Source organism: Arachis duranensis, chromosome 7 (assembly GCF_000817695.3).
Source record: "Arachis duranensis cultivar V14167 chromosome 7, aradu.V14167.gnm2.J7QH, whole genome shotgun sequence".
In the NCBI taxonomy this organism is placed as follows: Eukaryota; Viridiplantae; Streptophyta; class Magnoliopsida; order Fabales; family Fabaceae; genus Arachis; species Arachis duranensis.
The window spans coordinates 54165894-54180938 of record NC_029778.3 but is presented as its reverse complement, the minus strand read 5'-3'; the positions used below and the strand labels follow the sequence as shown (position 1 = coordinate 54180938).

General features: G+C 39.9%; 1 protein-coding gene across 1 annotated transcript; it reads right to left on the bottom strand.

Annotated features, from left to right (window-relative positions):
* Positions 1 to 10857: 10857 nt before the first annotated feature.
* On the bottom strand, positions 10858 to 11250 carry LOC107459012 (uncharacterized). The gene has a single exon (XM_016077237.1). It carries the CDS (start codon positions 11248 to 11250, stop codon positions 10858 to 10860), a length of 393 nt encoding a protein of 130 aa, XP_015932723.1.
* Between the last annotated feature and the right edge of the window lie 3795 nt (positions 11251 to 15045).

Below are 15045 nucleotides of genomic sequence, written 5' to 3'. Positions count from 1 at the left end.
TTTTTTTTATGTTTTTGAATCATTTGCATCGATGCATAACATTTTGCATCGATGCAAATGTGTCTTTGAAGCTGAAATTTGAATTTTCAGCTAGGTTGCATCGATGCAAACATCTTTGCATCGATGCAACAAGTCGTTGCATGCTTTGCATCGATGCAAGATGAGTGTGCATCGATGCAAACCTTAAGGAATGGCTTAAAATCACTTCAAAATACTTAGGATTGATCTCAAACTTGTTGGAGTCAATTCCTATGCTTTTGTACCTTTGAAAACAAGTTTTAAACCATTTGGCTAGCATCGAATTGCAAGATGTGCATATGATATGATAATCAAAACATTTTGTGAGTGTGTGTTGAGAGATTTAGCAATTGGTTCTTAACAAGAAGTTACCTAAGTCCTAAGACACTATACTTGTCTTCAAATGTTGTGGACTTGAGTTTCTTGTTGTTGTTGTGTTGCTTTCAACTCGTCATTCCTCAACGTTGAATGTTGGTTGATCTTTCAACATGCTTGTTCATTCAAGTTGTTTGTTGGTTTGTCTTTCATGTCGTTTGTTGGTTTGTCATTCATCAAAACCTACGAATACAAACTTCGCATACAAGCAACATGATTTACACTTTTATTATCCCTTTTAAAAACTTTTTCAAAAATATCATTTTTCTTTATTAATTTTTTCTTTTTTTTGTGAAGTTTAGTGTCATGTTTTAAGTTTGGTGTCAATTGCATGCCTTTCTTTGTCTTTCAATTTTCGAATTGCATGTTCTTTGTTTTTCCTTGATCTTCAAATTGTTCTTGTCAATTTTTCTTATTTGATCTTTGGTTTTTCTTGTTCTGTGTGTTTTTGTGTTTTCCTTGTGCTTTTTCAAAATATTAGTTTTCAAAAATACTTTTTTATACAATATTAAAACACGTTACATTTATAGCTCAGTTGGCTAGAGCGTTGTCTTATGTTCTTGGCAATTGGGTATCTTCCTTTAAAAACTTTTTTTCAAAAATAATTTTTCTTTGATTAAATCTTGTGCCAAACTTTAAGTTTGGTGTTTTCTTGTTAATCTTTCTTTAATTTTCGAAAATTTTATTGTGGTTTTCTAAAAATTTTAAGTTTGGTGTTCTTTCTTTTGTTCTTGTTGTTCTTGTGAGTCTTCAAAGTGTTCTTGAGTTTTCTTTGTGTTTTGATCTTAAAATTTTTAAGTTTGGTGTTCCTTGGTGTTTTCCCTCCAAAATTTTTGAAAACAAGGAGCATTAGATATAAAAATTTTAAGTCTTGGGTCTTTTGTGTGTTTTTCACTTTCATCATAAAATTCAAAATTAAAAAAATATTTTTTTTCTAACTATTTTTAAAGCAATTATTTCGAATTTTTTTTCTAAAAATTTCGGATTTCATTTTTTAAATTTTAAAATTATAGCTTTTTCAAAAATATTCTAACCACTTTCTCTCTCCTCATATTTTCATTTTAGTTTTTATTTTATTCTATTTTATTATTTTGAAACCTCCTCTATAATAATAAAATAAATAAAATAAATCCACATCATCTCCCTTTCACCATCATGGACCTAAGTGGAAATGAACAGTCCAGAAGGACTCTGGGGTCATATGCTAACCCCACTACTACTTCATACAGGAGTAGTATCTGTATACCCTCCATCGGAGTCAGTAGCTTTGAGTTGAACCCTCAGCTCATTATCATGGTACAGCAAAATTGCCAGTATTTTGGTCTTCCATAGGAAGAACCTACAGAGTTTCTGGCATAGTTTTTACAAATTGCTGACACAGTACATGATAAGGAAGTAGATCAGGATGTCTACAGATTGTTACTATTTCCATTTGCTATAAAAGACCAAGCTAAGAGGTGGTTAAATAACTAACCTAAGGACAGCATAAAGACATGGAAATAGCTGTCAGAAAAATTCCTGAATCACTATTTTCCTCCAAAACGGATGACACAGCAAAGGCTGAGCATCCAAGGCTTCAAACAAGGAGATAATGAATCCCTTTATGATGCCTGGGAGAGATACAAAGAGATGCTAAGAAAATGCCCCTCTGAAATGTTTTCAGAGTGGGTGCAGTTAGACATCTTTTATTATGAGCTTACAGAGAAAGCTCAGATTTCTCTAGACCACTCATCTGGTAGATCAACACACATGAGAAAGACAATTGAAGAAGCTCAAGAGCTCATTGATACAGTTGCCAGAAATCAGCATCTGTATCAAAGCAGTGAACCTTCCATGAAAGAAGAGGCTAAAACAGTAACTGCTGAACTAAGTCCTGCAGAATAAGTTACTGAATTCAATCAGCAATTAGATTTTCTAACAAAACAGCTAGCCAAATTCAAGGAGATATTGCAAGAAACAAGAATGGCTAATATGAATATGGAAGTGTAGTTGAAGCAAACAGAACAGCAGTTATCAAAACAAATAACAAAAGAATGCCAAGCAGTTCAATTAAGAAGTGGAAAAGCAGTAAATACCTCACTTCAAGGCAGCAGAAAGCTAAAAAATAAACAGACTGCTATCCAAAATCCCTCTGAGAACAGTCAGAGCCCAGAGAGGAATAATTCTGGTGCTCAAACGCCAGAAAATGGGTGGAAAGCTGGCGTTGAACACCCAACCCATGCTCAGTCCTGGCGTTCAATGCCAGAAAAAAGCAAGGAATTGGCATTGAACGCCCAAAGAAAGCATAGTTCTGCCGTTCAGACACCAGAAATAGGTAAGGAGTTTGCGTCTAACGCCACTCCAGCTTCCACCCCTGGCATTCAAACGCCAGTGGGAGATCAGACACATACAAGTGCTGATAGCAACCCCTCTAAAAAGGCTTCTCAACCCACATCTGTAGGTAATAAACCTGCAACAACTAAGGTTGAGGAATACAAAGCCAAAATGCCTTATCCTCAGAAACTCCACCAAGCGAAACAGGATAAGCAATTTGCCCGCTTTGCAAACTATCTCAGGACTCTTGAAATAAAGATTCCGTTTACAGAGGCACTTGAGCAAATACCCTCTTATGCTAAGTTCATGAAAGAGATCTTAAGTTATAAGAAGGATTGGAGGGAAACTAAAAAAGTTTACCTCACTGAAGAATGCAGTGCAGTCATTCTGAAAAGCCTACCTGAGAAGCTTAAAGATCTCGGAAGCTTTACGATACCATGCACATTAGAGGGTACTTGTACCAAGCAAGCTTTATGTGATCTTGGAGAAAGTATCAACCTAATACCTGCATCTACTATCAGAAAGCTTGGTTTGACTGAAGAAGTCAAACCAACCCGGATATGTCTCCAACTTGCTGATGGCTCCATTAAATACCCATCAGGCATGATTGAAGACATGATTGTCAAGGTTGGGCCATTTGCCTTTCCCACTGACTTTGTGGTGCTGGAAATGGAGGAGCACAAGAGTTCAACTCTCATTCTAGGAAGAGCTTTCCTAGCAACTGGCCGAACCCTTATTGACGTCCAAAAAGGGGAAGTAACCCTGAGAGTCAATGAGGATGAGTTTAAGTTGAATGTTGTCAAAGCTATGCAGCATCCAGACACCCCAAATGACTGCATGAGCATTGATATTATTGACTCTCTAGTAAAAGAGGTCAATATGACTGAGAGTCTCGAATCAGAGCTAGAGGATATCTTTAAAGATGTTCAGCCTGATCTGGAGGAACCTGAGAGAATAATAGAACCTCTGAAAATCCCTCAGGAAGAGGAGAAACCTCCTAAACCCGAGCTCAAACCATTACCACCATCCCTGAAATATGTATTTCTGGGAGAAGGTGATACCTTTCCTGTAATCATAAGCTCTACCTTAGAGCCACAGGAAGAGGAAGCACTAATTCAATTGCTAAGGACACACAAGACAGCTCTTGGGTGGTCCATCAGTAATCTTAAGGGCATTAGCCCAGCTAGATGCATGCACAAGATCCTATTGGAGGGTGACGCTAAGCCAGTGGTTCAACCACAGAGGTGGCTGAATCCAGCCATGAAGGAGGTGGTGCAGAAGGAGGTCACTAAATTACTAGAGGCTGGGATTATTTATCCTATTTCTGATAGCCCCTGGGTAAGCCCTGTCTAAGTCATCCCTAAGAAGGGTGGCATGACAGTGGTTCATAATGAAAAAAATGAATTGGTACCTACAAGAACAGTTACAGGGTGGCGTATGTGTATTGATTACAGAAGGCTCAATACAGCTACCAGAAAGGATCATTTTCTTTTACCATTCATAGACCAGATGCTAGAAAGACTAGCAGGTCATGAATACTACTGCTTCCTGGATGGATATTCAGGTTATAATCAAATTGCAGTAGATCCCCAAGATCAAGAGAAAACAGCATTCACATGTCCATCTGGAGTATTTGCATACAGAAGAATGCCATTTGGTCTGTGTAATGCACCTGCAATCTTTCAAAGGTGCATGATCTCTATTTTCTCTGATATGGTGGAAAATTTTCAGGAAGTCTTCATGGATGACTTTTCAGTGTTTGGAGACTCATTCAGCTCCTGTCTTAACCATCTAGGACTTGTTCTAAAGAGATGCCAAGAGACTAACCTGGTTTTAAACTGGGAAAAATGTCACTTTATGGTGACTGAAGGAATTGTCCTTGGGCACAAAATTTTGAACAAAGGAATAGAGGTGGATCAAGCTAAGATGGAGGTAATTGAAAAATTACCACCACCTGCCAATGTTAAGGCAATCAGAAGCTTTCTGGGGCATGCAGGATTCTATAGGAGGTTTATAAAAGATTTTTCAAAAATCGCCAAACCTCTGAGTAATCTGCTAGCTGTTGACATGCCATTTATCTTTGATAAGGAGTGTCTGCAGACGTTTGAGACTCTGAAAGCTAAGCTGGTCACAACACCAGTCATCTCTGCACCAGACTGGACATTACCATTTGAACTGATGTATGATGCCAGTGACCATGCCATTGGTGCAGTGTTGGGACAAAGGCATGACAAGCTTCTGTACGTCATTTACTATGCCAGTCGTGTTTTAAATGACGCACAGAAAAACTACACAACCACAGAAAAAGAGTTACTTGCAGTGGTTTACGCCATTGACAAGTTTAGATCTTATTTAGTAGGATCAAAAGTGATTGTGTACACTGACCATGCTGCTCTTAAATATCTACTCACAAAGCAGAACTCAAAACCCAGACTCATCAGATGGGTGTTGCTTCTGCAGGAGTTTGATATAGAACTAAGAAACAAAAAAGGGACAGAGAACCAAGTAGCAGATCACCTGTCCCGAATAGAACCAGTAGAAGGGGCGTCCATCCCTCTTACTGAGATCTCTGAAAACTTTCTAGATGAACACCTCTTTGCCATCCAGGAAGTGCCATGGTTCGCAAACATTACAAACTATAAGGCAGTGAGATTCATACCCAAAGAGTACAGTAGGCAGCAATAAAAAAATTGATCACGGATGCAAAATACTATCTTTGGGATGAACCATATCTCTTCAAGAGATGTGCAGACGGAGTAATCCGTAGATGTGTGCCTAAAGAAGAAGCACAGAAGATCCTTTGGCACTGCCATGGATCACAGTATGGAGGACATTTTGGAAGTGAGCGAACAGCCACAAGAGTCCTCCAATGTGGCTTCTACTGGCCTACTCTCTATAAAGACTCCCGAGTCTTTGTACTTAATTGTGATAATTACCAAAGATCTGGAAATCTGCCTCACAATTATGCCATGCCTCAACAAGGGATCTTGGAGATTGAGTTGTTTGATGTATGGGGTATTGACTTCATGGGGCCTTTCCCACCATCATACTCAAACACTTATATTCTGGTGGCAGTGGATTATATATCCAAATGGGTGGAAAGTAGACATCTAGGGCTTTCCAGTAATATATAATTGTCCATACTTTACGCAAAGATAGATGACATAAACTGGCGTTTAACGCCAGTTCCATGTTGCAGTCTGGCGGTCAGCGCCAGAAATAGGTTGCAAATTAGAGTTCGACACCAGAAACAGGTTACAACCTGGCGTTCAACTCCAAAAACAGCCCAGGCATGTGAAAATCTGAAGTCTCAGCCCCATCACACACCATGTGGGCCCCAGAAATTGATTTCTGCACTATCCATCTTAGTTTACTCATTTTCTGTAAACCTAGGCTACTAGTTTAGTATTTAAACAACTTTTAGAGACTTATTTTTTATCTCATGACATTTTTAGATCTGAATTTTGTACCTTTTGACAGCATGAGTCTCTAAACTCCCTTTTTGGGGGTGAGGAGCTCTGCAGCGTCTCGATGACTTAATGCAATTATTTTTGTTTTTCATTCAAACACGCTTGTTCCTATCTAAGATATTCATTCGCGCTTTACTATGAAGAAGGTGATGATCCATGACACTCATCACCTTCCTCAATCCATGAACGTGTGCCTGACAACCACCTCCGTTCTATATTAGATTGAATGAGTATCTCTTAGATTCCTTAATCAGAATCTTCGTGGTATAAGCTAGAATCCATTGGCAGCATCCTTGAGAATCCGGAAAGTCCAAACCTTGTCTGTGGTACTCCGAGTAGGATTCTGGGATTAGATGACTGTGACAAGCTTCAAACTCGTGAGTGTTGGGCGTAGTGACAGACGCAAAAGGATCAAGGGATCTTATTCCGACATGATTGAGAACCGATAGATGATTAGCCGTGCTGTGACGAGCATTTGGACCATTTTCACTGAGAGGATGGGAAGTAGCCATTGACAACGGTGACGTCCTACATATAGCTTGCCATGGAGGGAGCTTTGCATTTATGAAAGTGAGAAAGCATTATGTTGCAGGAAGTCAGAGGACAAAGCATCTCCAAAACTCCAACATATTCTCCATTACTGCATAATAAGTATTTATTTCATGCTCTTTTACCTTTTACAATTAAAACTAAAAATTATTATTGATATTATATCCTGACTAAGAATAATAAGATAACCATAGCTTGCTTCAAGCCAACAATCTCCGTGGGATTCGACCCTTGCTCACATAAGGTATTACTTGGACAACCCAATGCACTTGCTGGTTAGTTGTGCGAAGCTATGAGAAATAGTCCATTAATATTGGCATACACAATTTCGTGCACCAAATGGAAATAAGAGTCAACTAACTACCCAAGAATTACCACTAAATACCGGACATTGTAACTCTAGTATCCTAGGAACTCATGCCCCAAGCCAAGGTGTGAAAATCTACTCAAAATCCATAATGGGCATTTTCACAAACACCTTGTGTGCATAAAAGTAAAACATGGAAAATTGCAAGGGAAAATAGAAAACTATAACCAACTATCAACAATATCAACAAGAGACAAGCAATCAAGCATAGAGAAAGCATAAGATATAAAATTCCTTAATCAAAACTTCAAGAAACTCAAAATTGCAATTATAAACAAGTAACTTGAACCAAAGCAAATGAAAGTAAATGTGCTATAATTAAAGAGGAAATTGAGAGTACTTACAATAAAGATGAGCAAAATTAAAGATCAAATCTTCTATAAAATGCTACAATTGAACCCTAATCAAAACCCTATGAGAGAATTCTACTATCTATACTACTCCTACTCCTGTGGAAGCTTCCTATACTACTACCTAATAATAAAATCTAATCTAAAGTGAGCTCCCTTCATATGTCTTCAATTTCCCTTGATATAGCACTTCAGTTCAGCCTCAAGCCTTCAAAATTTGGGCCAAAAGCCCTCAAAAATCACGCAGCACGTGTTTCATTAATGAAACCACCTGCAGGGTCCTGTGTGTACGCACAGGTGCTTGTGCACACGCACACATGAAAATCTCTTCTTGTGCGCACGCACGCTTGCTTGTGCGTATGCACACTTCGCCGTGTGTGCTTTTCCTTGTTTTCTTCATGTGTTCTCCCTTGTACATGCTTTCTTCCACTTTTGCTTAGCCAATCTTGCCTCAATAACCTGAAATCACTCACAAAATATATCACGGCTTCGAATGGCACGAAAGTGGAATTAAAATAACTAATTTAGGGACAAAAATGCATGTTTTCACATTTAGGATCAATTTAAGGATCAAACACAAAAGTATGCTATTTTAGTGCTTAAGTGTGAGTTTATGTGATAAAATCCATCCAAATTGAGTCAAAATATATCATCAAATATAGACTCATCAGTGTCACAACATCAAAGTAACTACAACGACACAATATAGCTTAGTGACCAATACATGAGACATCTTTTAAAGATAAACATATAGTACTCAAATAAAAAACTAACTAGAAAGCAAGAAAATGCTACTAATGATCATCCAACTCAGAATAGATAACAGAAAATTGAGTGAGGTACTGAAAAACAGAAATAAGATAAGGGAGAGGAGAATAAAACTCAACCACCTCAGTTATAGTGGCTGCTGCTCTCTCTAGGAAATCCTCTCTAGTGCTTTAGCTCCTCTATGTCGCGCCCCTGCCTCTTCTCCTCCTCCATTAGCTGGTGGAGGAGGGTAGAGTGATCCTGATGCTCTATCCTCAGCTGATCCACATATGATGTTAGCTCCCCTATGGATGTGGTCAACTGGTCACAGTAGTCACGTGAAGGGAAATAGACTGCTTGAGGCATCTCCGAAAGATCATGTGAAGGTGGTGGAACTGACTCCTGCTATGGTCCATACCCGAGCTCTCAAGCGTGAACTTGCTCCATACCCTTCTTTGTGATCGGTCTCCCAATGTCGATTGGGGTATCTCCATCAATGTGAGCTTCAGCTACCGCACATAGGTGGCAAATGAGATGAGGAAAAGCCAGACTTGCAGAGGTGCTGGCCTTGTCAGCTATCTTGTAAAACTTTTGAGGGATTACCTCAAGCACCTCCACCATGTTGCCGAGCAAGATACAGTGGATCATCACTGCTCGCTCGACTATAAGCTCAGAACGGTTACCCATAGCAACGATGGAACGTTGGATGAACTCCAACCATCCTCAAGAAACTGGCTTGAGTTCATGTCTACCTAGCTAGTACGGCTGCCCTCTAGAATCCCTCCTCCAATAAGCTCCGGGGAGGCAAATGTCAGCAAGAATCTGATCCAACCTATGGTCAGTATTGACCCTTTGAGTGTATAAGTGAGGGTCTTCTCCAGATGGTGGTAACTACAGTGCCATCTTCACACTCTCCGAGCTGAAATTCATTATATGTCCTCTAACATTGGTATGCAGTTCTTCAGTTCCGAGTTAACGCCTTTGACATGCTTGTATGAAATCCAAGCATTAGCGTAGAACTCCCGCACCATCAATCCTCCAACCTCAGTTACGGGGTTGGCTAGAACTTCCTAATCCCGTCTCAGAATCTGGTACTCTATCTCCGGGTGCTCATCCGTCTTTAGATCAAAGCAGACCTTAAGAATCACCTTCTTGTGTACCACCTCATAAAAATGATCCTCATGTGTCTTAGAGGAGAACCGGGTAAAGTCCCATGGGTCAGAGGTAGGAGCCTTCTCTTTCCTCTTTCTTGAGGAGGATTCTCCGGTCTTAAGTGCCATGGAGATAGTGAAATAAAGAAAAAGCAGGGCGTCCAACACCAAAATTAAAAGGTTTGCTTGTCCCCAAGAAAAGTAAGAAGAGAAAAGATAAAGAAAAGTAAAGATATGGATAAGAAAGATAGAGGAAATGGATAAGGAGGCTTCGGCCTTGGTGAGGATGGAAGAGGAAAAGGAAAATGGGGAGTATGGGTAGCGGGGAATTGAATTTGAATTTTGGGTTCTTGGGAGTAGAGATGGATGGGATAGATGAGAGTGGATTTAATGGAGTGGGAAGTGAGTTGAGAGAATCAAGGGAAGTCATGGTTGATGGGATGGATGAATGTGGATGGAAAAGTGGATAAGAAGGATAGAGAGTGGATAAGTTTAAATGGGAAAAGTAGGTGGGAGTTGGGGTTTATCCAATGGCCATTGCACCTCCTTCATTTTTGAATTCTGTGCCATAGGCGTTAAACACCGGTTCTGGTGTTTAACGCCAATAAGGACATACTTTTTTTTTAGAAACTGAGGACGAGCACCCCTGGCGCTAAACGCTAGGGCTGGCATTTAGCGCCCCAAAGGGGTCCAAAATATGAAACAAACTCCCATCATTGATCCTTCCATGGCACTAATCGCCCTCTCTGCTGGGATTTAGCGCCCTGCTTTGCTCCTCTTCTAGCGCTAAACACCCTCCCTGGCGTTTAGCGCCCAAGCTTGTTTTGCTCTAGGGCATTATATTCTTCTGTCTGAGTCTTCCTATCCCTGTTCTAAGCATCACGCATGATCACAAACATTAGAAAACCTAGGAAAATTTTAAAGATCAATGGAAAATAAAATGAGATCAAACTAAAATAAAATGGAAACAAAGCTGAAATAAACTTAAGGATACTTATGATTGGGTTTCCTCCCAATAAGCGCTTCTTTACTGTCACTAGCTTGACGGTCAGCTCCTCTAAGAAGGAGGGTCATAGGGGCTTAGATCTTCACCCCTCATTGTGAACTTCTTTCCTGTGCTCTCATGAATCAGCTTAACATGCTCCAGAGACAGGATCCTATTCATAGTATGTGGTATGACTGGACTTCTAGTGAACAGCACCTTCATGCCAGGTGAGAAGTCCTTAGCAGGAATCTTCTTGTTCCTCCAGCTCTTGGGTACTTTCTTATTGGGGCCTTATTCCTTGGTGGGTGGTGGATGCCCAACGCCAAACTAAGGTTTGATGTCAAGGGGAATTGTATGGCTTTCCATCAAGGGATAAGGCTTAAGTATTGAGCTCTGCAAGCATGTACCTCCTAGTCAGAGATTGGTGGAAGTTTAAATACCTTGAAAACCATGTAATCCTCATGTAACCTCAACACCAATTCACCTCTTTCAACATCAATGAGGACTCTTCTAGTGGCTAGGAATGACCTTCCTAGAATGATGGAATCATCTGTTCCTCTCCCATGTCAAGTATCACGAAATCTACAGGGTGGAATAGCTCTCCAACCTTCACCAGTACGTTCTCCACTAGCCCATATGCTTGCCTCAAAGACTTGTCATCCATTTGCAGGGTTATCCTTGTTGCATGTGCTTCTTGGATTCCCAGCTTTTTCATCACGGACAGAGGCATCAGATTTATACTTGAACTAAGATCATACAATGCTTTCTCAAAAGTAATATTCCTAATAGTACAAGGAATTAGGAAGCTTCCTAGATCAAGCATCTTCTTGGGTAGCTTCCTCTGTATCAGTGCACTGCCCTCTTTGGTCAAGACCACAGTTTCATCTCCCTTCAAGGCCTTCTTCTCAGAGAGTAGGCTTTTCATGAAGGCTATAAATGTATCTTCTCCAACACCTCAGCAAAAGAAATATTGATGTGCAACTTTTTAAAGATTTCCAAGAACTGACCGAACTGCTCATCCTTGGTCTCCTCTTAAAGCGTCTAAGGGTGTGGTACTTCAGGCTCCTATGCCACCAATATGGCGTGTACCAATGTGCTTCTAGCCTCTTCTTGAGTCTTTTCTTCCTTCAATTCCTCAACATCTTGCACCTCCTTAGGCTTGGCTTCCTTGGTCATGGCAAGGGCCTTACACTCTTTTCTTGGATTTACCTCTGTATTACTGGGTGATGACAAGTCATCTTATACTAGCTTTTCGAGTATTTTTCACTTGTTTCATTAGGTTTTATGCACTTTCCTGTGTTATAAGTAAGTAATGAGGAGTGGATTTGCACGGTTTTGTTAAATCAATCAACCATCCTTTATTTGACACTAAATCATGAGGTTTAAGCAAAAATTAGTTGGTTTTTGAATGATTTGTAGACCTTGTGAATTGTTGAAGCTTTGATTGGTTGTTTTGATTACTTGTAGGTGAAGAAATGGTGGAAAAAGGGATTTTCGGCACGCTTTTGAAGTTAAAGCACGCTTTGGACCTTAAGCCACGCTTTGGAAAGCGTGACCCAAGACACAAAAGCATCGCACAGAGAATGCAAGAGCGCTCAGTTCCCTTACTTAACCAAGCGCTAGTGGAGCACTCAGCACCAAAGCAAAGCACTAAGGCACAAGAAGCATAGCGTTACATTGGTGCACTTAACTGAGTGCCCAAGGAAGCCAAGAAAACATGTAGCGCTCAGTTAACTTATTTCACTTTATCGTGCTCCATTTCAAAGAAAAGCAAAGTGCAAAATCAAGGAGTGAAGCCACCAAGTTTCGAACCATGAACCTGAGGAAACAAGGTGAGTGCTTGGGCAAAGGAAAAATGGCCAAAAGGGGGGAGCTGGGATTCGAATCTAGAGACACAAGAAAGCACGCTACAAAGCCTTGCAAGAAAATAAGCCAAAATGGCTTCACCAAGTTTCGAACTTTGCATCCAGGGAGCCAAAAGAGGCGCTACACAAGGAAGGCAAGGGCGCTCAGTTACCTTACTTAACTGAGCGCTAGTGCAAGGAAAATGTACACCAAAATTGGGAGAGGCAAGGCTCGAAGGAGGAGCTTCCACTCAAAGCAAAGGGCGCTGAGTTGTGTTACTTAACTGAGTGCCACTTTGCCAAGGAAATTAGCCACAATTGCATCCACCAGGGCTCGAAAGTGGAGCTCACTCCAAGACTTGTAGCGCTAAGTTGCTTCTCTTAACTGAGTGCCAATGCTACAAAGGGAATTGGGTTTTGGCACGCAACAAAATTGAAGGACAAAAGCAAAGGGGGTGCTCAGTTGGATTAATTAACTGAGCGCTTCCCTGGAGCTTGACATGAGCCCAAACAAGAAGAAATTGAGTGCTCAGTTGGTTCAATTAACCGAGCGGTTCCCTGGAAGTGCACCATGGGTTCAATTTTAATTCAATTGCCACTTTGGGTCCAATTCTTCACCAAATTGAGAAGCCCACTCAAAATTCTCAAGATCAAAAAATAGAAAGTGTATAAATAGGACTTAGTTTGATTTAGAGAGAACCTTTTTTTACTTTCACTTTTGAACCTTCTTTTATTTTTGAGTTTTATTTTGAGCTCACTTTGACATTTGAGCTTTGAATTGGGATTGAGAGCTGAGTTCTCTCCTCCTTGTTCTTACTTTTTTATTTTTTACTTTCTGTTTATGAATTTTGGATTGAGATTGAAGGAGTTCTGTTTCAATCATTGATCTACAATTCATCTTTGTTTTCTTCTGCATAATTCTAAGATTTGGGAATTGGATTTTAGCCTTTTGTTTTCATTTTCATTTCTTCTGCTACTTTTGCTTTCTGTTTTGGAATTTGAATTGAGATTGAAGAGCTTCATTGATTCAAAGTTTGAGAATCATCTTTACCTCTCTTCTCAATTGTTCCAAGAATTGAATCTGAGTTTCCTTTACTGTTTTCATTTTCTTTTCTTCTACAAATTATTCTCTGTTGGATCAAGGAAGGAATTGAGATCTAGACTTATTTTCTAGTCTCATTGAGCCTCTGAGCTCTTGAATTTCTTTCCTAGCTCTTGCAATTGAGTTGAATTTACTTTCTGTTTTGTTCTTCACTGCAATTTTTCAATTCTGTTTAGATCTACTGCACTTAATTCATCTTCTTTACTTTCTGTTGTTAAATTTTGAATCCCAACATCCCACACCCCTTTATTATTCAAGCAATTTATATTTCTTGCATTCTAAGCTTCAGCCATTTACATTACTTGCAATTTAAGATTTAGCTATTTTACTTCTTCTGCTCCTTAGTTTACTGTCAATTCTCCCTCTCCCTTTTAGTTTCATGCAATTTAGCTTCTGTTAGTCCCAATTCACTCAAATAAATACTTGTTTGCTTGACTAAATCAACCACCTAACTAAAATTTCTCAATCCTTCAATCCTTATGGGATCAACCTCACTCATGTGAGTAATTACTACTTGATGCGACCCGGTACACTTGCCAGTGAGTTTTGTGTTGGATCGTTTTCCACACATCACTGGGAAGAGTGTAGGAGGTCTCTCAGGTATCCTCTTGCTCAACTGACCCACTTGTACTTCCAAGTTCCGAATTAAAGCTCTAGTTTCTTGCATAAAGTTGTGAGTGGTCTTGGAAAGTTCAGTAACTATTGTGGCTAAGTCAGGAGTGTCTTGACTCTGATAGTGTCCTTGTTGCTACTAAGAGGGCTGGAACTGTCAGTTATTGATCTTATTCTAATTGGATCAACCCTGGTTCTTGTTGAAGCTCTGTTGGGGCTTTTGTGACTGCTCTCTCCACCCAAAGTTAGGATGATTCCTCCATCCCTGATTGAAAGAATTCGAATATGGATCATTGTTGGGATTTCTAGAAGAGTTGCCCATGTAATTAACTTGCTCAGTAGTGGGTTGAGTGATAAACCACTATTTTATGGTTTATATTGTATTTAATTGAGTGGTTTTATCAAGCTTTTCACCCACTTATTCATAGGATTTGCATGATTTTACAATTCCTTCCTAGTTTAGTTCTAAGATTGAAAACATGCTTCTTTGATCTTAATTTAGCTAATCTTAATCCGCTCTTATTACCATTCGATGCCTTGATCTGTGTGTTAAGTGTTTCAGGCTTCATAGGGCAGGAATGGCTTAGAGAATGAAGAGGAAGCATGCAAAAATGGAAGGAACACAAGGAATTGAGGAGATGACCAGCGAGAAGTCACGCGGTCGCATGGCTCACGCGACCGCGCGAAATGGAAGAAATCAGAGTGATGCGTTCGCGTGCCTAACGCGACCGCGCAGATTGGAAGCTGCACGAACGATGCGAATGCGTGGACGATGCGCACGCGTGGTACGAAAAATGCTGAGTGACGCGATCGCGTGGACGACGCGGACGCGTGACGTGCGCGATCTGCAGAATTACAAAAGTCGCTGGCAGAGATTATGGGCCGCCTTTCAACCCAGTTTTCGGCCTAGAAACATAGATTAAAGTTAGAGAACATGCAGAGATTCAAGAGATCAATTCATATCAGATCATAATACACTTTTTATAGTTTTAGATGTAGTTTTTAGAGAGAGAGGTTCTCTCCTCTCTCTTAGGATTTAGGATTAGGATTCCTCTTAAAGGATTTAGGATTTATTATTATTTCAACTTACAATTCTTCTGAGCTCCAGGTTTAATATTCCTTTATTTTGACTTCTCTTATTTTAATTATATATGTTGCCAAT